General features: G+C 42.8%; 2 protein-coding genes across 3 annotated transcripts in view; both read left to right on the top strand.

The window, feature by feature from the left end:
• Positions 1-18,082, top strand: part of PLAA (phospholipase A2-activating protein) — a 23,458-nt gene extending 5,376 nt beyond the window's left edge. Inside the window, exons 3-14 of one of the 2 annotated variants that reach the window (XM_015422415.1) lie at positions 352-452; positions 580-700; positions 2,787-2,954; positions 3,046-3,181; positions 4,948-5,117; positions 8,851-9,004; positions 9,203-9,426; positions 9,704-9,772; positions 11,421-11,492; positions 13,445-13,540; positions 15,097-15,261; positions 17,396-18,082. In XM_015422415.1, coding sequence (XP_015277901.1) covers positions 352-452; positions 580-700; positions 2,787-2,954; positions 3,046-3,181; positions 4,948-5,117; positions 8,851-9,004; positions 9,203-9,426; positions 9,704-9,772; positions 11,421-11,492; positions 13,445-13,540; positions 15,097-15,261; positions 17,396-17,961 — 2,042 coding nt within the window. In that variant the 3' untranslated portion in view covers positions 17,962-18,082. The remainder of the gene's footprint in view (positions 1-351; positions 453-579; positions 701-2,786; positions 2,955-3,045; positions 3,182-4,947; positions 5,118-8,850; positions 9,005-9,202; positions 9,427-9,703; positions 9,773-11,420; positions 11,493-13,444; positions 13,541-15,096; positions 15,262-17,395) is intronic. The other variant, XM_015422416.1, reaches the window with a different exon arrangement.
• A 4,301-nt stretch (positions 18,083-22,383) lies between these two features.
• The window catches only part of CAAP1 (caspase activity and apoptosis inhibitor 1), a 32,467-nt gene continuing 29,315 nt past the window's right edge, over positions 22,384-25,535 (top strand). The window contains exon 1 of the mRNA XM_015422419.1: positions 22,384-22,592. Coding sequence (XP_015277905.1) covers positions 22,470-22,592 — 123 coding nt within the window. The 5' untranslated portion in view covers positions 22,384-22,469. The remainder of the gene's footprint in view (positions 22,593-25,535) is intronic.

Genomic DNA, 25,535 nt, shown 5'->3' with positions numbered 1-25,535 from the left:
AAAGAGTGTTGGGGGGCATTTGGAAAGTGTGGCAGGAGAGAGCAATAGATGACGAACAGCATGGCGAGTGGATGTTATCCCACACGACTATTGTTCTAAGGTCTTGTGTAGACTCTTTCTGCAGTCAAACATGCTTGCCTCTCAGTGTTTCAGGCACATAAATAAAAATGGAAATCAAGGCAGGGAAACATGCCCCGTGGAAGGATGTTATAAGACTAGGTGTGTTCAATTTGGAAACGTATCAAAAATGGGCTCACTGCAGTTTCTTTGTTTGATCTATCAGGAAATCTCTTCTGATTTGTCAGGATTAAAAGTGAAATGTGACTGTGCTGATTTAATCCTCTGTTCTAGTTTGTAGCCTCTCATCTGGGAAATTTGGCACCCTACTTAGTGGCTCATGGGATGCGACAGCCAAAGTCTGGTTGAATGACAAATGTATGATGACACTGCAGGTATGGTAGCTCTCCCTTTGACAACAGATAACTATCAACAGCTAATTCATTGTGCTTCAGAAACAAAGCCAAACAAAGAAAACCCCAGGTGGTCTCTTGGCTGCTTTGATAATATTTTTCTTTATAGGGCCACACTGCAGCGGTTTGGGCTGTGAAGATATTACCTGAGCAAGGACTAATGTTGACTGGTTCAGCTGATAAAACCATTAAACTCTGGAAGGCAGGTAGATGTGAGAGAACATTTACTGGTAGGTACTTAACTGAACTAGTTTTTGACATGCTGCTTATCTGTGTATGGCCATGCTGTAAAACTCAGAGACCACAGGGCTCAGTTTTATTCCAGGGTTTTTAGAATGAGGCAGTGAGGGCTTTCCCCACCTCCTTGTATTTAATTTTGCATCCTGTGCTAAGAACTTGGAGAGAAAAGGAGCTATGACAAGTTCATCAACTATTTTTTAAAGCTGCATTCTAAAATGTAGGAATATTCTTGTCTTAGGGGGGTGTACTTGGTATTCTGACTGGAATAAATACCTGACAAATACCTTATCGGTATTATTTGGCTATTTCTTCAGCTGAATCAGATTCTCTAATCTGATTCGGCTACCGATCTAGTTGAGCCTGAATAAAAGCCTATTATATTCAGCTTTTATTCGGGCTCAGCTTCACTCACAGACTAGAACTGAAGTCGGAAGGCATTAAAACTTTAAATGCCTTCGGAGTTCACTCGTAAAGTTATGTTGCCACCTTTCCCATGTCTTGCCGTGGCAGCGGCATGGGCTGGCTTGGCTTTGCAAAAGTCATTTAAAGGGAACTTTCCCCGGAAGGTGGGTGAACTTGCACTGTTTCTGAGTTCCCTGACGCATGGCTTGGCTCTGCAAAAGTCATTTAAAGGGAAAGTTCTCTTTAAATGACTTTTGCAAAGCCAAGCCATGCACGAGTGAATTTGGAAGCGGCGTGAGTTCACCCACCCCCTTCTCCATTATACTGTATGGGGACTGTCCCCATAGGGTATAATGGAGCTGAATAAATGCGACAATCCTGGTTATTTCTCGAATACCAATATTGGTATGATTCGGGAATATTGGGAAACACTGATGTTTTTCAGGTTCTGTTTACCTGAACCTGGAAAAAAACCTTTCTTTTTTTTGCACACCCCTATTCTTGACTATTATGAGAAGTCCCACTCCCTCCCCCATTCAGAATTTTGGCCAATAGATATACAAATATCTTGTTTTCAGAATCTTCTAGTAATCAAGTACTTTAGGCTTCCTGTGTATCAGATTTCAGTTTTCTAGCTAGAAGGGATATCCTTAGGTGTTTTGGGGTACCCTTTTCTGCCCTATTTTCAGCATCACTGCCCTCTTTAATATGTGTCATTTTGTTAATTAATTAATTTGTTAATTAATCGGTCAACTTGCAAAGACTAAACTTAATGAGTTAAGCCGTGAGTCAGAATCATATTTGAGGCTATTTTCATTGTACATCTTATATTAAAGGTTTTCTTGCAACAAAAATGGCTTTTTGCTGTTCAGTTCTAAGTGATCTGCTCTTCTTTCAATATTTCAGAAATATCTATATGGAGGTATGGCAATGTGCAAACTTTAATCAAATTAGTTTAAGAGGCAGGTGATCAACTAAAAGTTCCTGAATGGATAGACAGGCCTAATAATACAGCTTTCTGGTGGAAACATAGTCTGTTAAAATGCCACAGATGAACACATCTGTAGGATACTTTAGGGGAAATCGCTGAGAATACCTTTCCATCTCATGTTAGAGCAGTACGTACAGTACAGTAAATGTTTGGTTTCCAGTATATCCTTATGCTCACACTGAAGCACCAGCATCATATGTACCCAGGGATTACAGAAGGACAGAAGCTGAGCCATTGTATGGAGTGCCAGCTGTAGCTTTGTGTCTTTGTTCAGCATATGCATGATGTGTAGTGGTTTGAAGTTACAAATACATGAATAATAGTGATGTCTGTACATAGAAAAGGTAGCTGACTTCTCACTTGTGCAACAGTAGTTTTAAGGCTGCATATTTCACTGACTGGGAGAGGTAAGATCATATTGCTAATCAGTGTAGTGGTTTCAGAGATTAAAATATTATTATATTTAGCAATTTATGCCTGATGACTATCAACAGTGGCCCCACTGGTGGACCTCCTGATGGCACTGGTATTTCTGGCCACTGTGTGATACAGAGTGTTGGACTGAATGGGCCTTTGGCCTGATCCAACATTGGCGTTTCTTATGTTCTTAACTTTTAAAAAGATATAAATGTGAACAGCTAATAACAAGACTATTTTATCTGTGAACTTTTCATTTCATAAAGGACATGAAGATTGCGTAAGAGGCTTGGCTATTTTAAGTGAGATGGAGTTTCTTTCTTGTGCAAATGATGCCAGTGTTCGAAGGTGGAAGATATCTGGCGAGTGTCTTGAAGTTTATTATGGGCACACAAATTATATTTACTGCATATCTGTCTTTCCAAACAGTAAAGGTAAGCTTGTGGCTGTCAGATACTTATAAAAAAAAATGAAAAAAACCCACAGGATTATATATTGACAGAATTACATGTTTTCTCATTTTAGAATTTGTTACCACTGGTGAGGATCGATCTGTCAGAATCTGGAGGCATGGAGAATGCGTACAGACGATCAGACTTCCAGCTCAGTCTATTTGGTGCTGCTGTGTGTTAGAAAATGGAGACATTGTTGTTGGAGCAAGGTATCCAAAGCTCAGTCAACTAATGCAGTAGGCAAAGCATCAAGGCAGGCTGAATACAGGTGGTGTTTGTACTGTGTCCATTGTGTAGATAATTTCATGCATTTCAGTGGTTAGATAAAATAAGAAATAATTGGACAAAATCTGATGGGTTTCATGCTAAGCACAGGAAACTTCCATGAGCCGTAGTGGGCAGCTAACTTGTGCTCCCATCCTCACTTCCATTTTGGAGACAGGAGGTGCCCTCTCCCAACAGCACAGAATTTTGGAGGGTACTTTGGGCTATGCTGGCAGGGGGAGGCGGAAGAATTGCAGTCCATCAGTGAAAATGCTTGCACTCGTTGAAACATCTAGTCTGGTTTTAAGCCATAAAGTGGAGAGACCCTTGAGGAAGGGAACACAAGAAGGACAAGTTTATCAATAGCTGTTGGCCCTAAGAGTTTGCTATGAAACTTCAGTGTTCGTAGTAGTATATTTCACGTTACGAGGAGCTGGAGACCAACAGTGGAAGGCCCTTCTGACCAGCGTGGTGCTGTGGTCCAGCAAAGGAATTCTTTTGTATTGTGCAAACCCACATCGTTTTTAATGAAATAAAGTGCCTATGGAGCAACTTCTGGTTCACATGATTTTATCTTAATTTGTGTTTGAAACTATTAGATGAAATATCTTGTGTTATATCCGGTGGATGCAGAAAAGTTAGTAGGGATACAGTTCCTTGGTACAAGCAGATGGGTCTAATTTTAGTGTCTGAACTTGCTCAAAGAAGAACTGTTGCACAATCAGACCTAATTTTAGTGTCTGAACTTGCTCAAAGACTGTTGCACAGTCAGAAATCTTCCATGGGATCCCACCACATCATTCTTGCCTTGTAAATTTGAACATATTCTAGTGTAAAAAAGAAACAGTACACCATGGAAGACTGACGTTTACCTACACCTGTTACATTTTGCTTATTATTCTGAAATCAGATCTATCCTATGTTCTATTTGCTCTGCCATCTCTTGGTGGTAATGGAAAGTGCCCTCGAGTTGCCGGCAGTGTGGCAACTCTGTAGGGATATCAAGGCAAGACACCCAACAGGTGGTTTGTCATTGCCTGCCTCTCCACAGTGACCTTGAGGTTCCTTGATGGTCTCCCATCCAAGTCCAAACCAGGGCCAACTCTGCTCGTTTCCAAGATCTGATGAGCTCAGGCTAGCCTGGGCCAGCCAGGTCAGAGCTTGCCATCTCTCATAATAGGGTAAATGCCAGTGCTATAAAGATGGAAATCTCTCCTTTATATATAATTGAATAGTGGGTGCCAAAGTTCTAATTCTAAAATGTATGGCTTAGTGTATGGCTGATGGCACTGCTCCTCAGCATATATCGCCACCAATCAGAAGGCAAAGCCCGGGTCCCGCCCACACCACAAGTGCTGCGACAACCTGGTCTTTTGCATATGGAAGCTGATTGGACTTCACTCCATTCCACACCTCAAACTCCCCCCCCCCCCCAAGGCAGTTGGAATTTTCAGTTGGGAGAGGAGAATGATGTCAGCTGCTCCCTAGGCAGAGGCTGTGTGTGTGTGTGTTTCATGTTTTAAAAGCAGACTGACACTGTTTGCCCAAAGCCAGAGCACTCTCCCAGAGCCTCTTTCTAGATCTCGTTGTATTTATTTCCACAACGGGCCTTATTTCTAGTTAATCTATAAGCTCTGTTTTAAGATTCAGTGTAAACATCTTGGACAGGGCTGTTTCCTGCGGGTAACAAATATTTTCTGTCTTCCTTCAGTGATGGCATCATCAGAGTGTTTACAGAGTCTTTGGAGCGCACAGCAAATCTGGAGGAGATGCAGGCTTTTGAAAAGGAGCTTTCTCAATCAACAGTGGAATCTAAAACCGGTGATCTAGGGGACATTGATGCTGAGGATCTTCCTGGTATTGAGCATTTGAATGAACCAGGTATAATTCTCGGTTTCTATGACAATGTTTTTAGATTGCAGGGATGGGATCAAATACAAAAAGCAAAAAAGCTGTTTAATCTGCATGCTCAAACACTTTAATTGCTAAATTACCTGTTTCTGTCTTTTTCAGACAGATTTGTAGTCCATTCTATAATGGTAATGGAATGCATGAGAACTAAATGTAAAGAACATTCCCAGCCATGTCATTGAGTTGGATCCAAAGGTGCTTTTGCATGAGCTGGAGTCAGTTTTGCTCATACAAGGGAGTCTGTGATTTCTGTGGATTTTCCCCCACTAGGGAAACAACCTAATATGCTCCATCCTGCACTGTTCTTGAGGGTCCCCTGCCTGTAGGAACAGCTTTTTGGGTTGTTTAGAGGCTTGCAGAAGGCTGAGAGATGAGCTTTCATCCATAATGAGAGCTTCTGCTTGTGGTTCTGAGGATCCAATGCAAAGATTGCAAAAATATCACTTTATATTTGTAACTGTATTTGGTTATGACCCCATATCTACCCTACTGTACCCCAGCACAGTGTATAGAAATTATTGATGTAAGCTGATGGCCTTTTGCAGACAGATATCCTTTTTCATCTAGGACATATCGGGCCACAGAAACAGACCCTGTCAGGGTCTGATAAGTGGGTCCATAGAGGCCTGGGAAATTCTGTGATACTAGTTCAGGGAGCTTGTCTTATAAATTTTAAAACTCAGACATGTCTGTCTTCAACACTATCGTGGTGGTAAAACTTATGTTCTTTAAGTGTGCGTGTTTATTTAGTCAGTATACTGAGGATGTCTCCTAGTACTATGTACTTCAGGCTTGCAACCCAATCTTTTGTAAAAGTAAAAGCATCATAGTTTTATTTTTAGGCATTCTCTGATTGTCGCTGATTTGCTGTGCTGTAAATTCTAAAGTTTGACAGCAGAGATCTCTTGCGAAGCTTATCTTAAGGTGCAGTGCCCAATGTTATGCATGTACCCACAGAAATATGGGGCAAAGTTACTATATTCCTTGCTGCTGCCTGAATTGTCTATGTGCCACGTATCAGGTACCTCTGAGCATAAGAAAAGCGTGCATCACTTTGATTAGCTGATGTTTTGGGGATTGGAAGAAATTGCTTCCAGAGCTGATGGCATGATTTTGAGCTCCAGCACCTCCTATTCTGGGCATTGGTCTTGAGCTGGCAATGAGCAGATAAGATTTAGTTCCGTGTTTTCTTGAACCAGCCCATCCTACTGAACTTCCCCTCTTCCATCCTTAGCAGGCTCTGCTACAACACGGGAACAAGAAGAGAATGCAGTGGGGAAGTCCCTTGTCTCTGTGGGATTATTGCAGAAGCCTACAGAGGAAAGACTTCTACAATCCCCTCACCAGTGTGAAACATAACAAGCTTTTGCTGAAGCTGGCAATCAAAGGACGCGATGGAGTGAGTGAGTGACTTGAGTCCAACTCAGAGGCATGTGAAGTAACAGGTACCTCTGAGCATAAGAAAAGCGTGCATCACTTTGATTAACTGATGTTTTGGGGATTGGAGGAAATTGCTTCCAGAGCTGATGGCAAGATTTTGAGCTCCAGCACCTCCTGTTCTGGGCATTGGTCTTGAGCTGGCAATTAGCAGATAAGATTTAGTTTCGTGTTTTCTTGAACGAGCCCATCCTACTGAACATCCCCCTCTTCCATCCTTAGCAGGCTCTGCTACCACACAGGAACGAGAAGAGAATGCAGTGGGGAAGTCCCTTGTCTCTGTGGGATTCCTTCCAAAGTGAAAATCCACAGGCTTGAGGCTCCTAGGGAAAAAACATTTTTACCCCCAACGAGGGGTCAATAGGATGAGACAGCTGCAAGGTGGTGATAAATGTGAGGGAGGAGAGGGTAAAGGACAGGTAAAGAAGCCGCTGTAAAGAGCAGGACTAAAATGAATGAAATCTGTGACCGTAGGACGAGGAGCTGAGATAGAATACACTGGAGGGATGGAGAAAAATGGAGGAAAAGAATGTGGGGAGAGGCTTTGTGGGGGAGAACAGGCTAGGAGAGAATGGGAGAGGTGAATCAGGTAAAATACAGGGAAGAAAGAAGACCATGAATTTATAGGTAGCAGGAAAGGGGGAGGAACTAAGGAAACAGGATAAGGTAAAAGACAGTTGAGTGAGTGGGAAGGTGACAGAGTGAATGAGTGAACAGGAAGGAATAGGTTGGGCCAGGCAGGTAGATGAATGATGAAGGCGGAGCACTAAAACAGCAGTGTGGTCAACGTCACCACAGCACAAGCATAGCTTTTCCCACTTGTCTTTGGTGTAATTGGGTCTCTCCATCCCAAGAGGTACTCATGTGCCAGCAGATGCTGTGTGCACATTTGCTCCCGTGGCTTTTCATAACGCTGGTACTAGTGCTGTTTTCCTGAAAGTTCTGCCTGTACCTAGCAGCCATGCTTGGGCACCATTGAATCAAAGATAGCATAATTCTGTTAAAGTCAGAAAGGTTCTTTCTAAAAGCTTTTTAACTTCTTATCCCACAAAGATTTGAAGCTATTTATTCTTGAGTAGGAGAAAAATAGATGTAGCTAATGAACTGAAACTTAATCCCAGGAAGATGGAAGTGCTGCTGGTGGGAGAAAGGTCTGACCTTGGATTTAAGGTGTCAGCAGTTCTGGATAGCCTTTTACCAGCTTCAGTGGGTTAGTCAGTTGCAGCCTTTCCCGGGCATAAAAGATCTGGCCACTGTGGTGGAGCCCTGGTTTCATCGATATTAGATGACTACAATGCGCTCTCTGTGGGGCTGCCCTTGAAAACTGTTCGGAAACTTCAGTTGGTACAGAATGCTGCAGCCAGACTGTTGACTGGAGTGGGTTGTAGGGACCATATTGCTCCAGTCTTGGCCCAACTACACTGGCTCCGAATCTGTTTCTGGGCATAATTCAAGATGCTGGTCTTTTTTAAAATAAATTTATTTTCCATTTTCCTTTTGCATAACATTGCATAGTCCTTGTAGTTTACAATTTCCAATATAAAGTACAAATAAGATGTAGACATAAATTCGTCATATATCTCATATACATAACAAAGCAAAGTCTTTACGATTAACATTTTTCGATACGGAATTCAAATTAATCTAAAAATAAATTCATCCTACCTCTAATATCATCTACTAGCATTCCATTCTTTAATGACTAACTTTTCCATATCTTTAGCCAGTCATACACTATTCCCCAAGATGCTGGTCTTGACCTTCAAAGCCCTATATGGTTTGGGTCCAACGTGCTAGGATGAATGCCTACTCCCTTATGAACCTACCCAACCACTATGGTCGTCTTTGGGTGCCCCCGCCTTCTGAGATTAGGCGGCTGGCCGCCTGGGAAGGGGGCCTTCTCAGTCAGGGCACCGGAGCTCCCTCCTCAGGGAGACTTGTCTGTCCCCTTCTGCTGCTGTCTTTTGTTTGGCATTCCCTCAGTGATCCCTCCTTCCCGACCAGTGCTTTAATAGCTATTTTTATGTTTTGTACCTATTTTAGCTCTGTTTCAAATTGTTTTAATGATGCGTGGGTTTTTTTGGGGGGGTGATTTTTAACGGTTTAAAAATGTGGTTTTATCGTGTATGTTTTAAATTGTTTATTGCCTTGGTGGCCTTTGTGAGGGCAGAAAGGCGGGTGCACTTTTTGTAAATAAATACTGGCAGTTGAATGTTGTGTGTGTTTAGGTCTACAGTTTATTTTTCCCTTGTGTTTGTGCTTCAAGGTACAAGGGATGGACAGACAAGGCTTATTAAAATTGATGGGAAAGTTGAAGCTTATCAGTGGAGCATGAATGAAGAAAGATGGATGAAAATAGGGGATGTCGTTGGCTCTTCTGGAGCCACGCAGCAAACATCTGGGAAAGTTTTGTTTGAAGGATTGCCTTATACTCTTTCACTCCTATTTTCCTATTTTCTTCCTTGTAGTTTACTAATCAAGACAATCTTATTTTACAATTTCAAGCAGCAGATCTTTATTCTTCTAAAAGCTAAAACTCACAGTTAAAACACGTATGAAACTGTGTAACTCGTTTTGTCGCCCCATCCCATTCTTAATGTATGCTTTGCCTTCCATATAAAGGAGTATGATTTCGTTTTCACTATTGATGTGAATGAAAGTGGACCTTCCTACAAGCTGCCATACAACATCAGCGAAGATCCATGGCTGACTGCATACAATTTCCTGCAGAAGAACGATCTAAATCCCATGTTCCTGGATCAAGTGGCCAAATTCATAATCGACAACACCAAAGGGAAAACACTGGGGAATATGACTGCTGAATTTTCAGATCCTTTCACAGGTAAATGAAAGCACTAAGCTGCTATTAATTTGCCTCCTTGCTTCTGACATATGAACGGCTGATAAGGCAGTTACTCTATTTCAATGTACATAATGTATGATGACTGATGCTCCCAGCTGTGCTGTGAAGCATGTATTTGCTTTTTCATATTTTAAAGAACTAAGCTTGTAGGTATGTGAAGATATCTTTTGAATATTTAGTTGCAATGGGACGGGGTAGATTCTGTGTTTTAATAGTGTATACCGGATAACAAGCATTTGGGTGTGTTTTTCCGTAGGTGGTGGCCGCTATGTTCCAGGTACATCTTCAGGATCCAGTGCAGAACCTGCAGCAGATCCATTTACAGGTATTAACTAACTTTCGTGCTGATGGTAAAAGGTGCATATGTGTGTATGTCTTTATTACTTTTTGAAATTTCTGCCTCATATCACACAAATATTCCGTTAACCATCCTTTTGGAGTCTTGGGGGAGAAACTTAAAAAACAACAGCAACAACACAAAAGCCTTACAGATCTGTTTAGTATTAGTTAATTGTGTCACCAAACAGTTGAACAGCAATGGCTTAATACAACTTCATATGCAAACAAAGCAATATGCCTGCATTCTCAAAAAGTCCAGATTGTAACACACTGCCATACAGATGTTGCATTAATTGCCTCCATTGATCATATTTTAGACAGTTTATCGAAGAGTTCCCTATTTACCAGAGTTTGTATTATGCCCAGTTGTAGCTGCAGGAACAAGTAGTTGCATTATGTTGTCAGGTACATCTTTGCCAGGTTTTACCATGTTGCCTAGTTATATCAGGCAGTTGTCATCAATGCTCCCTCTAAGCAGTGGAGTCCTGTGAGCAAAAATTCTACTTTGTGAGCTGCTGGCATGAAAGTTGTGAGCGAGCCATTTGGCTGCTGCCTAAATTAGTTTGCTCTGGAGCCATCCTTCCTTAGCTGAGACAAAAATGTGTGAACTGGAGGCTAAGAAACTGTGAGCTAGCTCACACTAACTCGGCTTAGAGGGAACACTGGTTGTCTTCTGTCATTTGTGTAGCAAAGTTTTTCCAGTTGGTTCACTGAGAAGAGGCTTCAGGAGAAGGATCTGCCTCTGGCTACATTCCTCCCTTCTCTGGTTGCTAGAGTTGTGGTTTATGTGTAACCACTTTGTAGTCAATAACTATAGAATCTGATTCTTGCCTTCCATATCCAGTTTTGTGGATATACAAATGTTGTGGGACTGCAGTGGTTAAAATTAGGAAATGTCTGTGGAAAGGTTGGTGTCTGTTTTGACCATACTGTAATGTTTCTGCAAGGCTGAATTCTCAGCTTTCAAATGCAGTATTCACCAGGACTTAACACCTTTTGGAACTGTCATGAGAAGACATCTGAGTAACTCCATTTACTTTTGCTGAGGTACACTTGCAGCAGAGAACCCTCCCCCCCAGTCAGGCAGGGACAACATAGGATCCAGCAAAGAGAAGTCACCAGCAGCTAGGGGATGACTGCGGTGAGACTAGAAAGCTAACTTTTGGGACACTTCTCCCACCTCCAGCATTTCTATGGCAACTGACTGTGCCAGCTGTTCAAAGTTCTGCCAGGCACCCCACTGTTTAGTGAAACTTCTTTTCATTGTGTAGGAAAATACTGTACATCTCTGCAGTTGGCTTTACTGAAGACATTATGTAAATACGGGAAACTAAAGCTGAAATTCTGTATATAGGAGTAAGATTTCTTGGGGTGATGAAGCTGGGTATATAGTTCAGAAATAATAAAAGTTCTCGTTAGCCTTTGTGGGACTTCTGTTTGAATAAACACAAATGGATCAGGCTGTACATTCAAAGTCTTCATGTGGGAACTGTACGGAGTGAGGGGATGGACTTAATTTCAAGATATACTTGCCTATCGGAATTTATCCTGTGAAAAATCTACATAGGCATTGTGATCAGGATTTATGTAGGGAATGCTTGAGTGCAATACTAATTGTTAATGTTTGTGTGTAGGTACTGGTCGCTATGTCCCAGGTTCAGCATCTGATACTGCAGCTGCTTTAAGCGGAGCTGATCCATTTACAGGTTAGTAAAAGACTTCCCAATTGTGAGGCAAACTGTGTCAAAGTTCTGTGTTTCAGCCATGCACTTGACCACTCACATACTTGTCTGGAACAAATATCTACAGGCAGCAGCAGTTTTAGCAGGGCCCCTTCTAGGAAGTGGAGAAGCTGGATAAATTCAATTTGTATAAAACCTCTCTTTTTATCTTGCATGTAATGTTTCTATTAAGGGCTTAGCAGAAAGTGCAAATCCTTGAATACGGACAGCATATTCTGGGAATAATTCCTCTTCACCTTTTAGAAACACTTATCTGGCTCTGTAATACAGACTGTGTGAGAAAGGGAGGGGCATCTTTATTTCTAAAGAGTGGTTAGCACTTTTTTAAAAAAAATTGGATTTTTAAAAATTCCCTCCTTCACCTCCTTCCCGCCCACCCAGCGGTTCGAAAGCCTTGCAAGTAGATAAATGGGTACCTGCTCCTAGGTAGCAGGGGGCACCCTCCTCCCTATGGGGCGGTGTGCAGCAGGACCACCGGCGAGTAGTGGTGTGGTGTGGCAATGAGCATTGGAAACGAGCGGTGGCGGTAGCGGCGGCGAGCGGTGACAGCGGTGAATATCCGGCGCTGAGTGGCGGCTGAATCCGGGCGGAGACTAACGGATGGCGCGGTGATGTAATGATGCAGCGCGGCGGAGCCAGTAGGACGAATGCCGGAGCTGTGGTCACTGCACAGCCGTGCACCACGGGGATCCGGCCTGAGGGAGTCACTACACAAATAATACCTGCACCGGACGCCGTCGCCAGGAGTTGGATGGAAAAAGCCCACCACGAAAAAGAAGCCAAGAAGCAAAGAACAACAACAACAAGAGAACCCTGCTGTCCGGGTGCCAGTAGGCAGTCACCTCCCCTGAGCCGGTGGAAGAGGGCAGGGTGAAACAAAAATGGGGGGGGGGGAATCAACAGTAGTGAAAAAGTAAACATTAGAATAGTTTTGGTTTAACCAGAATTTCAGGCCCTATTGGTATTTGAATTGTGTTTTCTAGCTAAAAATGGATTTCATTAAATATGATTTATATAATTCTTTTGGCATAGTAATCTTATTTGGTAGGCTATATTCTTATCCTGCTCTTTCTCTTAGAGCGCAGAGCGGTGTGTGAGCCTCATAACAGTCCTGTGAAGCAGGTTATACTGAAAGTAAATGACTTGTCCCAGGCTACCCAGTGATCTTAACTGCAAAACAATTTTTTAAAAGCTAGACAGAGTATAACTTAAAATGTAGGTGTCATGACCCCAGGGGGTCACCACCTTCCGCCGCCACCACTCGACTTCGGGTCCCTTGAGAAGGCCCAGAGTACCCTCCCAAGCCCATCCAAAGGCCCCCTTTTTAAGCCGAGAACATAGGCGTGATGACCAGGCAGAGAACACTTAAACAAATGGTTTATTAACATAGTACTGGGGCAAGAGAAACAAGACAAGATGCTTTAAACTATATAACAGTGTTTTAAGGCAAAATAAACGAATCTAACTTGACTACCTAGTTCACTTAACTGGTTACTACTTCAAGGCCCACAGCCTGCCAGGCCTCCTGACTGTACTCACTGTCCCAAGTGAGGGATCTTTCTCTCAGACCAGTCCCCTCAGTTTAGCTCTGTGAGAGGAAAGAACACCGTTTTCCACAGCCCACAAAGTATATAACAATATATAAGAATCCCTGGACACTGATTGCCTACAACTGTTGCTAAGCCTTATGGGAATTGTAAGCTATGTCTGCTTTCCACTCCCATGCAGGTCTCTCCTGGGACCAGGCCGCACTAGGCTTTGCTCCCAGTCCTACACATATCATGACAGTAGGTTTTTAACCCCTTTAATTAGTTAACATTTTATGTGGCAATCTTTCAGTTAAGGGGTACAAAATTGATTTAGGGGTAAATTACTAAACACTTCCTCTCCCTCTCTTGCTCCTTCTCTCCTTTTAGGGACTAGTGCCTACAAATCAGCTAAAGCTGAAAATATATATTTTCCAAAGAAAGAAGCTGTTACTTTTGATCAGGCCAACCCAACGCAAATACTGGGTGAGTATTTTTATACTGAATTTATGGAGAGACACTTTAAATAATCAAATATCTTTTGAATCTGTTTGTCCTGTAAGACATACACTTTAATCCCCAGTCACTTTGAAAATCCTTTCAGCCTGGTTATGTATTTGAGAATACCCAATACATGAAGGATTTATGTTTTTAATACAATAAAGCAGCCACTTCTTGCAAAGTATATAAGTATTGCAGATCAGGTCCCTTGCCCATATCTCTTGTTTATCTAGCAGAGTTTTCCCCAACAGGAGAAAGCAAGTGAATGTTTTGGTGCTCTGCTAAGTCTTGAATAAGGTATATGCATATTGAGTGTCCTTATCCCCCCCACACCCATGGTAAGATATCAGCCACAGTCCTCCCCAACTAGCAGTTTTATTGTAGCCCTGTTCATGTTACAGTATGTGTGTTCATCTGCCTATATGTGTGTTCATATGCTTGCAAGAATGAGCCAACATGCATTTACATTACAAATGAGACCAGGAGCTATATGTGATGTAACTTGAAAATTGCTCAACATATGTATTTAAAAAAGGTGTACACTAGATACAGACTGTACATGCATTCACTGTAACTTGTGAGCAGGGCTTAAGAGGAGGAGCACTAAAAGTACTGCTTGCTTTCCCTTTCTGTGCAGCTGTTGTAATATGACTCAGTACAGAGGGTGCAGACAGTGAGTGACAATCTCATAATGGATCTGTCATTGGCAAGTGGGTTTTTGTGTACAAGTACAATACAACAATAAACCACTTAAACTGCTCTTAAGGCATTAAAAAGTAATATCAGTTTCAAGATTGTTTAGTTGTGTTACCAGATAAATACCCTTTGCTCAGAGAGAGGATATCAGATCATACTTAAATAAGCTGAGGTGGTATTATAACCTTGGTCCTATTCAGACACTTAACCTGGTCAGTAGTCTGACTTGTATTGTAGAAGATCTTTACTCTCCGATATGCATCTAAAGTAATGTGATGCCGGTGTTCTCTGTGGGTGACCTACACATGCTGTGGTTCTGCTTTATTCAGTCTTTCTCCCACATCATATGTAACAATTAGGAGTATAGTAAAAAGGATTGGTGTCCACATGTTCATCTGTCACATAAGTCTGAACTAGAACCCAGACTTTATGAAGGAATAAATATGCAATATGACTATGGAAATAAAGCTTTTAAAAATGCAGGGACCAGTATTTCAGGTGTCGTTCCAAAGGTATTGCATTCTTTTACGGTGCTTGGAGAGTTTGTAAAACTAGCTAGTGAAGGTAGGACATTCTTGTGAAAACTCTTGACTAAAAGTTATGAAGCAATACAGTTCAAAGAACTTACATGCAAATGCTGCAGAACAAAATGTTTATGCATAATGTGATCTGAAACTGATTGTTTTAATATTTGTGTGTGTGTATAGATAGGGGCCACTAGAGTTTCAGAGAATCAACAGTAAGCAGACAATATTTTCATAATGCTGTATTTTCATAAAATAAGCTTATGGATTGAAGGGCTGAAAAACTTAAAACAGTAACAGTTTGTGTTTGTAATTATGCAGGTAAACTGAAAGAGCTTAATGGAAATGCCCCTGAAGAGCAACAGTTAACTGAAGATGATTTAGATCACCTAGAAAAGATGCTATCTATAGCATGCAATACGTCCACAGAAACACCATCCACACAGCAACTCCAAGCTTTGTTGAAAGCAGTTAGCTGGCCAACAGGTATGAACTAGTTGTTGTGGCCAGATGGCTAATTTGGGGGGCAAATTACATGGACAGAGGGCAGAATGAAACTTTTTGCTTTTGTTCATGCTATTTTAAAAAGTTATTTTTTAAACCACAGGTTTTCTCATGGGCTTCATTAAATGAAAGGAGTGTTTATTTCATACCACTCAAGATGATCACATCCAAAATAAGCTTGTTCTTATGGGGCTCAGGCTTATGGGAATTACTGATGAGTGCACTACATCCCTGCATTGTTCTTTACATTTTCCCATGGGCTATGAATGGCAGGAATTCATATACAGGAGGACGGACAGACATAGGTGGATTGAAGTACAAAACTTATGCTCTGATGACTCTAGGTTTTTGTTTATTTTTTGTGGGGTATTTTTCCCCAGTTGACTAGAGGCTCTTCAAATTTACACAACTGCTGATGTCATAGGCGTAATCTTCGTGGGGGCGGCGGGGCTTCAGCCCCCGTCGAAATTTTCAGGAAAGTGCTCAGCCTCCCCCGGGAGCCACCCTTGCTCCTAGCAAAGCAATGCCTCTGGCCCAGCCCCAGCCCCCCCCGGGAAATTGGAAAGTCTACACCCTTGGCTGATGTGGTATAGCAGCCACAAGTGCAAGCTGGGAAATTAATGATTAAAGGCTCACTTCTGCCTCAGGGAAATCATGGTCTGAACCTCATTTGGAATGTGAAGATATTACTGACATATCTTATGTAAGAAATAAGGAGCCATTTTAGAGTTGCACACTAGGACTGAAGGGAGCTAGGTTAGAATCCCCAGTCAGCAGCTAAACTCACCCGGATGACTTTTAGCCAGTGGTTCTTGGTTAACCTAATCTGTGTCCCAGGCTTGTTAGGAGGATAAAATGGCTGATGAGAGATCCAAGTACACTGAGTCCCTTAGAGAAAAGAGGGACAAAAAAGAGGAAGAACTATTGAAATGTGGGATTAATGGTGCTTTGAAGTGTTTAAAAGCTGTCAAATAGTAGGCTTCTTGACCCACAACTTAATGTGAGCCAGTTAAAAACAATGTGAACTACATGATGAGTGTTCCTTTTTAAAACGAGAACACACTCATCACCATTGCGTCCATGCTCACGCAGAGTTTGGTGATCATATTGACCATTTTAGGTGGCGTTCCTTGAAGATTTTATTCGGTCTTCATTTTTCTCTTCCCCACCTCCATATTTTCTTTCCCTCTTTTAGCGTCATCTTCTTTCCTTACACATGGAACTTTGAATACTAAAGGCATGATCTAATGCAAGAGTGTGCTAGATCGTGATAGGGAGGCATGGATTTATTTATTTATTTATTTATTATTTACATTTCTATCCCGCCCTCCCCGGAGGCTCAGGGCGGCTTACAAGGCATATCGCCAGATAATACAATAGAACAATAGAAAACATTAAAATATTAAAATACATCAAAGTAATGAACAAATTTTGGTGCTCCTCTCCTAAAAACAAGATGGCTGTCCTCTAAAACGTCCCATTCTCACCCAAGGTGCCCGCATCATGGTGACCTTGATGGCCTTCTCATTCCTGGCCTTCTCATTCCTGGCAGTGGCTTAACAGCATGCATTGAGGAAGGCTGGCAACAGTGCCCTTTTGAACCTTCTGCCTGTCTGTCCCTACGTGGTCACAATGCCTGCGCTAGAATGAATGCATCTTAGTTAAATATCTAGAAGAGCTGATAACTTCTCTCTATACCCCTGAATGCACAGATTTACTTGGAAATCCGTTGTACAGTCCACTTTGTGAATTAAACATCTGTCTACATTGGAGGTCCCTGAAACTCTTTTTTCTCATATTAGCAGTTGCCAGCAGTCTACAGGGTGTTGTACTTGTGCAGTAGGATAAAGGAAGGTTCACAAATCAGCTATCTAAAATGTGTTATTTTATTTAGTCTGTTTCATTTACATGTGCTGCTTAGCTTCTCAGTCTCCACAGACACGTAATTTAAGTATGAAATGCATTCAGAGAAGTGTTTTGTTTTTACCCTAGCTATTATGTAGGGAGATATAACAATGCAGGCTACAGGGACCTTTAGCCATAGAAGTGGCAGATCTACTTGACACAGTCAAAGAATTTCTAAATGTAATATAACCTGCTACATTTCTGTTTTTAGACATTGTGTTTCCAGCGCTAGACATTCTTCGATTAGCAGTCAGGAATCCCAGTGTGAGTGAAAGCTTCTGCGGCGAAAAGGATGGCATTCAGTTCAGCAGCCACCTCATCAAATTTCTGAACCCTGGAGGAAAGCAAGCTAACCAGATGCTGGCTCTTAGAACTCTCTGCAATTGTTTTGTCCACCCAGTTGGCCAAAACCTCATGATGTTACAGGGGGATCTGATAATGTCACAAGCAATAGAACTGAAACTGAGCAGCAATAAGAACATTCACATTGCACTAGCCACCTTGGCTCTGAACTATGCCGTTTGTTTACATAAAATTAATAACATTGAGGGTAAAGCTCAGTGCTTGTCAGTAATCAGCACAGTCATGGAAATTGTACAAGACTTTGAAGCTATTTTTAGACTGCTTGTGGCTCTTGGGACACTAATCAGTGGTGATTCAAATGCTGTACAGTTAGCAAAGTCTCTAGGGGTTGATTCTCAAATAAAAAAATATTCCTCTGTATCAGAACCAGCTAAAGTAAATGAATGCTGTAGGCTTGTCCTTGATTTGCTCTAACTTTTTTTAAAGCACTTGGGAGCCTAGGATGGTGGTGAAGAAGATTTTACAAGAATTGATAAAATACTGTGGATTAATTATCTGATCATTAAGTTAAAAAAAACCTAAATAAAACCTTTTTGCACTGATCTTTAAATTGTTATCTTTTAATACTGCAGTGTATGAAAATATGCTGTGGACTTTGCCCTGCTACTAATGAGTCTTGGAATTTAATATCAAAGCAGAAATTCACAAGGCAATCTTTATTCAGTAAGATGCAGTTTAAAATCCAGTCATTCTAGCTTTATTATTTAAACTTTACAAGTAACTGTATTGTAGTATTTTGATTTTAAATATAAGACACTTCCTAGTCTCCCTATTTTATATGATGAGCCACCATACCTAAGGTAATCCTGATTTCTCATGAACCTGTGCAAACTGCTACAGGAGGGTTTTCTAGTTTCATAGGAATTCAGCGGTGTGTATTCAGCTCCTCAATGTGATGAGATTATGGAGAAAAATAGGATAACATCAAGCATACCAGCAAAAATGTGGGTTGAATTTTCAGATGAGCTGTGGGCTTTCCTTTTTATTCTATTTCTGTAAAATGTTTCTTCAGAATGCATATCTTTCTCAGGATTCAGTGATAACATTACTAGGTTTCACAGTGGGAAGGTTATCTGCAGCCAGCCAGATTGCAATAATAATGCTGCAAAGTGTGAGCTGCCTCATTCATATTGATGAGACGTTCATTCTAAAGTCTAATCCGTTCTACCAAAATGTCAGCATTATTCTTAGTTCCTTATCAGAAACATGCAGCTCATGTGCTTATCCTTTGTTCTTGTCCATTTAGAAATATACTACATATGTGAATAGTACATTCAGTTTCAAAATACCTAATTTATTTTGTTTGGGGGGAAATCTTCTGCCTTCATCTGGATGCGCTGAACCAAATTCCAGTGTGCTAGTCTAAGATTTATCTGAAATACCTTTTTGTGTACTCCAGCATCCGTTCTCAATGTGGTGGTTGTGGTGGAAAGTGCTGTCAAGTCATAGCCAACTTATGGTGGCCCCATAGGGTTTTCGAGGCAAGAAATGTTCAGAGGTGTTTTGCCATTGCCTGCCTCAGCACAGTCTCCCATCCAAATACCAACCAGGGCTTGACACTGCTTAGCAGGCAAAATCTTATGAGACTGGGCTAGCGTGGGCCATCTAGGTCAGGGGGGCCAGAGGGAATCAACATGCTTCCTTTGAAAAAACGTGTAAGGATAGTAAATATAGGTCCCTGCCACACGAGGGACAAAAAGAATGGGCAAAGTGTGGCTTTTAAAAGCCGCACCAAAAAAGGCATGCGGCGGCGGGATCATACAGATCCTGTGAGCTGCTGTACAATTGCTCCCCGGGGAGACTGGGGAGGAAGCCACGGGAGGCTGCTAAACTGCTCATGTCTGAGCATGTGCAGTTTGGCCAGGACCCGGGGATGCGCTGGCGGAAGAATCCGCCGGCGATCCCACGGCCGGCTTTGATGTGGCCGTTCGGAAAGAACCACCTCGGTAGGTGGTTCTTTTTTGCTGTGGATTATCGCCGGAAGGGCCGGATCGAGGACGGGCACACAATGCTTCCCAGATGTTGCGGTGGGATCGCGCCCGTTTGCTCCGCCCCCGATCTGTCCCTCTCCCGGCCCTAATCCTCTCGTGTGACCGGGGCCATGGGTACTTTTAAACAGCTGTCTGTTCTACTGATTTGCATGGTACTGATCTGAACTGTCAATTAATGTATATTCATGTTTGGTTCAAGAGGGATGACTGCTAATGTGGAAGCCAGTACCAAAACAAAAGTAAACATGTCAAATAATAACTCTGGATAGGTGAGTGCATAGCTAACAATCTATTCCAGCACAAGCTTTCATGAGTCAGACTTTATATCATCTCCCCCTGCCATCTTTCAGTGTAATTGCATATGCCTAATGGATGTACAGGAGCTGCGGTGGCTCAGAGGTTAAGACGCTGAAGCTGCAGACCGGGAGGTCTGTAGCTCAGCTGTTTGAGACCCTAGGGCTGCATGATGGAGTGAGCTCCCATCTCTGGCCCAAGCTCCTGCCAGCCTAGCAGTTTGAAAGCAAGAAATTGCAAGCAGATAAATAGGTACCGCTTCGGTAGGAATGTAACAGCGTTCGGTAGGAATGTAACAGCGTTCCATGCATCTTGGCGTTTAGTCACGCTGGCCACAGGACCACGAAAACGTCTTTGCACAGCGCTGATTCTTCGGCTTGGAAAGGAAGATGAGCACCATCCCCTAGAGTTGGATTCAACTAGCTTTCAAGCAAGGGAAACCTTCATGGATGTATACTTCACGCATCTCATGAAATGACCTCTGACTCACACAAACTTATTCTGGCATTTTTAGTCCTAACATGCCACTGGGCTCCTCTTTTACGTCCAAAGATATCTCTGTATGATACATAATTGCTTAATGAAGAGCTATCAAAGGTTGAGAGAGCATTAGAGGACTGCTGGATACCACTAACATTTTATAGTATCTCTTCCAGGCTGGTGAAGTTAAGAATAGCCTAAACCTTGAAGATATAAATAGGAGAAAAAAATCCATCTGCCCTGTTATGTCTAAGATAGCCACCTAAGATAGCTGCTACCTCTTTCTTTGTAGTGTAAATGTGCAAAAGTGCTCTACCTTGCACTGTAATCATAAAGGACACAAATGGCAAGCCTTGCATGTTATCCAGGCTAATACTTGGGTTTTTTTGTTACTGTCAAGTCACAGCTGCGTTGCGGTGACCCCCTGGGGTTTTCAAGGCAAGACCCATTCAGAGGTGGTTTGCCATAGCCTGCCTCTGTACAGCGATCCTGGACTTGATGGGCTCCCGTCCAGATACTAACTAGTGCTGACCCTGCTTAGCTTCTGGGATCTGACAAGAATGGGCAATCTAGGTTAGGGTATGTCATTTGTAAGGTAAAGGTAAAAGTTCCCTTGCTCGAAAGCCAGTCGAATCCGACTCTAGGGTTGCGGTGCTCATCTCCGTTTCAAAGCTGAAGAGCCAGCGCTGTCCGAAGACATTTACGGGGTCGGCATTTATGTGGCCGGCATGACTAAACACCAAGGCACACGGAACGCTGTTCCCTTCCCACTGAAGTGGTACCTATTTATCTACTTGCAATTTCTTGCTTTCGAACTGCTAGGTTGTCAGTTGTACACAACCATTAAAAAGACATGACTGGCGCCTCCTGGTGTTTGGTCACTCCTGGTTTTTTGCTTGCTTTCATCTCTGAAATGATTTTACCTTAGGTGATACACACCAAATCTGCATTTGCATTTTAAAATCATTTTTGCGCTGCTGTGACACCGTTTTTCTTCTCTATGCTTCTTTGAATGTTGTTTGGAGAAGATTGTTTTAAAGCAGTGTGGAGGTGCAATGACAGTGGAGCTGCCCCAAAGGACTAAACATATGTGGAAGTGCAAAACTATGCTAGCACTCTTGAGGTGTGAAAACAGCACCAAATGTAGACAGCTTTTTTGAAGACGAGTCAAAAGGCTGGGACACTGGTGGGAAAGACACATGCAGATTCTGCCACTGCCTGTCCCCTTTAGCAACTGAAAAGTGGTCTGGTAAAGCAAGGTCGCGAAGAGTCGGACTCGACTGTGCGACTGAACAACAACAAAGCAAGTACAGACCCCATCCCTCTTCAACACAGGCCCCTGCTACTTCATGAAAGGGAGGGAAAAGAACTTGAGTGCAAGAACAACCTGTGACTTTTGTAGGCAGCTTTACTTGCTTTGGGGATATTTCCCTGGCCCTGTTTGTGAAGCAATTCAAGTACTTGCAGTTTGGGCCCCTGTTCCTAATGTATGACTTTTTATGGTTACCCACAGAAAAATACAGTATTACAGGTCTAATTCTGAATATGGCTCCAGGTTGCCAAAGAAGAAACCCCAAACATTAAAAATGATAAGAACCCCCATTAGAAACGTACTGTCTGTGCTTGCATTGACCACGTAAAGAATCTCATGATAGTGTTGTGAGAGGACAACTGATATTTCTCGAAAGAAATCCCAGTAAACTGCTGAGGTGGGCCCTTTTCCCTTTTTTTCCCAGTTCCCACCCCTGCGTAGACAAGTGGCAGCAGCCGCGGACAGAAGGAGACACCGCTCCTACGTTCTCCTTTCTAGAAAAGGTGAGCAAGTGACGGCGGCCGCCGTGAAAAGGCGTCGGCTTCCTTTCCGGATCTCCGCTCGTCTGCACTGAGAACAGCGGCGACATAGAGCAAAGCATCCACTGGGAGATCCGTGGACTGAGACGATGCTGCCTTGCCGACAGTGCGTGACGTCACCAACAGCCGCCGCCGCCGCCGCCGCCAAGGACGGCTCTTAGCAGTGCGTGACGTCACCAACAGCCGCCGCCAAGGACGGCTCTTAAGCGTCGCGCGCCTTTGTCGACAGCGCACAACCGAGGCGGTTGAGGCAGTATGGGCAGTTGAATATATATCTATTTAAGAGTATTGTCTGAAGAGGGTACCATGACAGGCCGTAAATTCGCTAAAGAGAAGAAGCGGCATCGCTCCCGTCTGTGCTGCCCGGAGGAGGGAGGGGGCAGCGAGAGGAAACGGCGGAGCACAGACTCGCCGCACGGCCTTCAGGAGGTAGAAAGCGCCATCAGCCGTCGGGTGTGTGTGTGTGTGTGTGTCCGGGGGGGGTTTTTTTTGCTCTACAACGCATGCGCAAAACAACCTCCTTAAGGTTCGCGCCAGAGAGGGGCGGTGTTTTAGTGTGGCTTGTCTTAACTCTGTCGTTTTACTACTTTTGGAATCGGGGTTTTGTATTTCTCGGTTCATGAAACTATTATTCCGTTCTACTCCGAAAATATGTCTTGGAAGAAGGCGTATATAACCTTCCAAGAGCCCGATCCAGCCTAGTTTCAGCGTCATTTAGTCCCACCGATTCCTAGAAGCCCATTTTTGGCGGGGTTGAGAGGCCCTGATTGATAGAATTTGTCGCAGCAACACTTTCAAGCTTTCCTCCTACACATTTGAAAAATGAAAGGGTATTGATCTCAAAATGGGAAACTTTTTTAAAAGGAAGCTTGCGCTCACAAGTATTAGAAAGTTTCCTCCGGAAATCAAATTTCAGGCAAAGCATTTTTTAAACCTTATGTTTGTGTTTCTGTAAAAAAGGTTAAGGAAAACATGACAAGAATTTTAAATTGGAAACCTGATGAAAAGAAACTTACTTTTTTTTGGGGGGGGGGTACATCAGACCAAAGGGCTGTTGTCTCCCAACAGCAAAAGTGGTGGAGGTAGTTGCTCCCTATAGTTTTTTCTCCAGTATTTACTAATCAGAAAGAGATGACACTCCTAAATATACTTTCTTTTCTTTTTAGTAATCTTGGTAAATAGGTGATAGACCCATCCTACTTTGTCTAATAGTCTTTTACAGTTATTTAAACTAGCATTGTGGCGAGGAATACATTGCATGAAGACAGATCTTAGAACTGATGTAACGTTGTAATATATATGCAATACTGGATCAGACCATTCAGGTCTGTCAAGCCCAGAGCAGCAGCACCTCTCTGAATGGAAGCCTTTCCCAGTCTACTTGAGACACTTTTAACTGGAGGTGCCAGGGGGTATCATTATAGTCTAAAACAGTCTGTATACCAAATACGTTCTATGTCTCCCATGACCCACAATGATGGAATAGGACTGTAGTCTATTCCCATGTTTAATGTATGTGTTTTCTTGCTTTTCAAACACTGTCTTCCACCTTTGTCAACCCATTTTCAGTGTTCTGGTATGGCATATGTTGGGCAAGTTTTTGTTTATCTGTATTGTTTCCCAGTTCTGTAATCCTATGTTTACTACATTGTTTATTAGATGCCTTGTGCTATGTGACTGAATTGGTGTTTGTTTGTTTTTGTAACTCACCTTGAGTATCAGCGGGAAAGGTGGGCTGTAAGTTATGTAAATAAAAATATTATAGTGTGAGTGGGAGAATTCCCCATTCAAATTCCACCTTAGCTGCTAATTCACAGTGTTTCCTTATCCCTTTGGTCTCAGTTGGACCAGAACCAACAGGTTGAAATTAAATCAGAAGAGTTTTTGCCTAAACATTAGGAAAAACGTTCTGACAATTAGAGTGGCTCCTCAGTGGAACAGGATTCCTTGGGAGATGGGGGGCTCTCCTTTTTTGGAGGTTTTCAAACATAGGCTGGATGGCCATCTGACAGCAATGCGGATTCTGTGAATTTAGGCAGATCATGAGAGGAAGGGCAGGAAGGGTAGCCTCAGTGCTTAGTTCTTGTGACCCTTTCTTACACACCCAGGGAAATGCTGATTGCCACTTTGGGGTCCGGAAGCAATTTTCCCCCAGGCCGGTTTGGCCAGGGATCCTGGAGGTTTTTTTGTCATCTTCTGGGCGTGGAACAGTGGTCAATGTGGGTGTGGAGAGGGAGGTATTTGTTAATTTCCTGCATTGTGCAGGGGATTGATGACCCTGGAGGTCCCTTCCAACTTTATGATTTTATGATTCAGTTCTCAGTCTGTGATAGGACTGCAATATTTGAGATCGGAAAGGCAGGAATCACTTTTGTAGTAATCCCCACATTAAAAAAGTTATTGGTGACAGAAAATCAGAGTGTGCAATGAAGTAAGTTGTGCTAGAACTAGGGTTGCCAACATTCAGGTGGTACCTGGAGAGCTCCCACTACTTGTTTATTTATTCTTGGGATTTCTGTCCTGCCCTACCCCGCGAATGGGCTCAGAGGAGCTTACATCATGTCAAACAATCAGCCAATTCCATAAAAGATAGAATCAATCAAAACATTAATTCCAACAAAGTTAAAATTTAAATGACTAATTTAAAATACCTAACTAGCAGCTCAGTGGTTAGTTTCATTTCATTGTACACTGAGTTCATGCCAGGGAAATGCGGTGGATCATTCTGATGGAATAACTCAAGCACTCCTGGTGCCAATAAATATGAATAGCACCATGGAGTAATTAAGGGAGTTGAGGCAATTGAGGCAGGGGAGGCTGATGTTCTTTGATGTCTGCTGCCTCAACCAAAGGCCTGGTGGAGCACCTCCATTTTGCAATAAATCCCTCAGGGCCCTGATCTCAGTTGGGAGCATGTTCCACCAGGCTGGGTCAGGGCTGAAAAGGCAGACCCTGGTCAAAGTGAGACGGATGTCTTTCGGGCCAGGGACTACTAAATGGTGCTGGTCAGAAGAGTGCAAGGTATGGGGAGAGACGGTCCCGCAAGTATGCTGGTCCCTGGCTGCATAAGGCCTTAAAGGTTAATACCATAACCTTGAACCTAACTTGGTAATCAACTGGCAACCATTGCAGTTGGCGCAACACCGGCTGAATGTGTGCCCACACAAATGTCCCAGTCAGCAGACACACTGCTGCATTTCGTACCCGCTGAAATTTCCGAATCAGGTTCAAGGGTAGGCCCACATAGAGCGAGTTGCAGTAATCAAGCCTGGAAGGGACCATTGCATGGATCACTGTCACCAAGTCATGGGAGGAAGGTAGGGAACCAGTTGCCTGACCAGCCATAGATGGTAGAAGGCTGATCTGGCAATA

This window comes from Gekko japonicus, unplaced genomic scaffold (genome assembly GCF_001447785.1).
Source record: "Gekko japonicus isolate JY-2015 unplaced genomic scaffold, Gekko_japonicus_V1.1 scaffold1113, whole genome shotgun sequence".
Lineage (NCBI taxonomy): Eukaryota > Metazoa > Chordata > Lepidosauria > Squamata > Gekkonidae > Gekko > Gekko japonicus.
The sequence above is the reverse complement of the archived record's forward strand: the minus strand, read 5'-3'. Positions and strand labels throughout refer to the sequence as shown.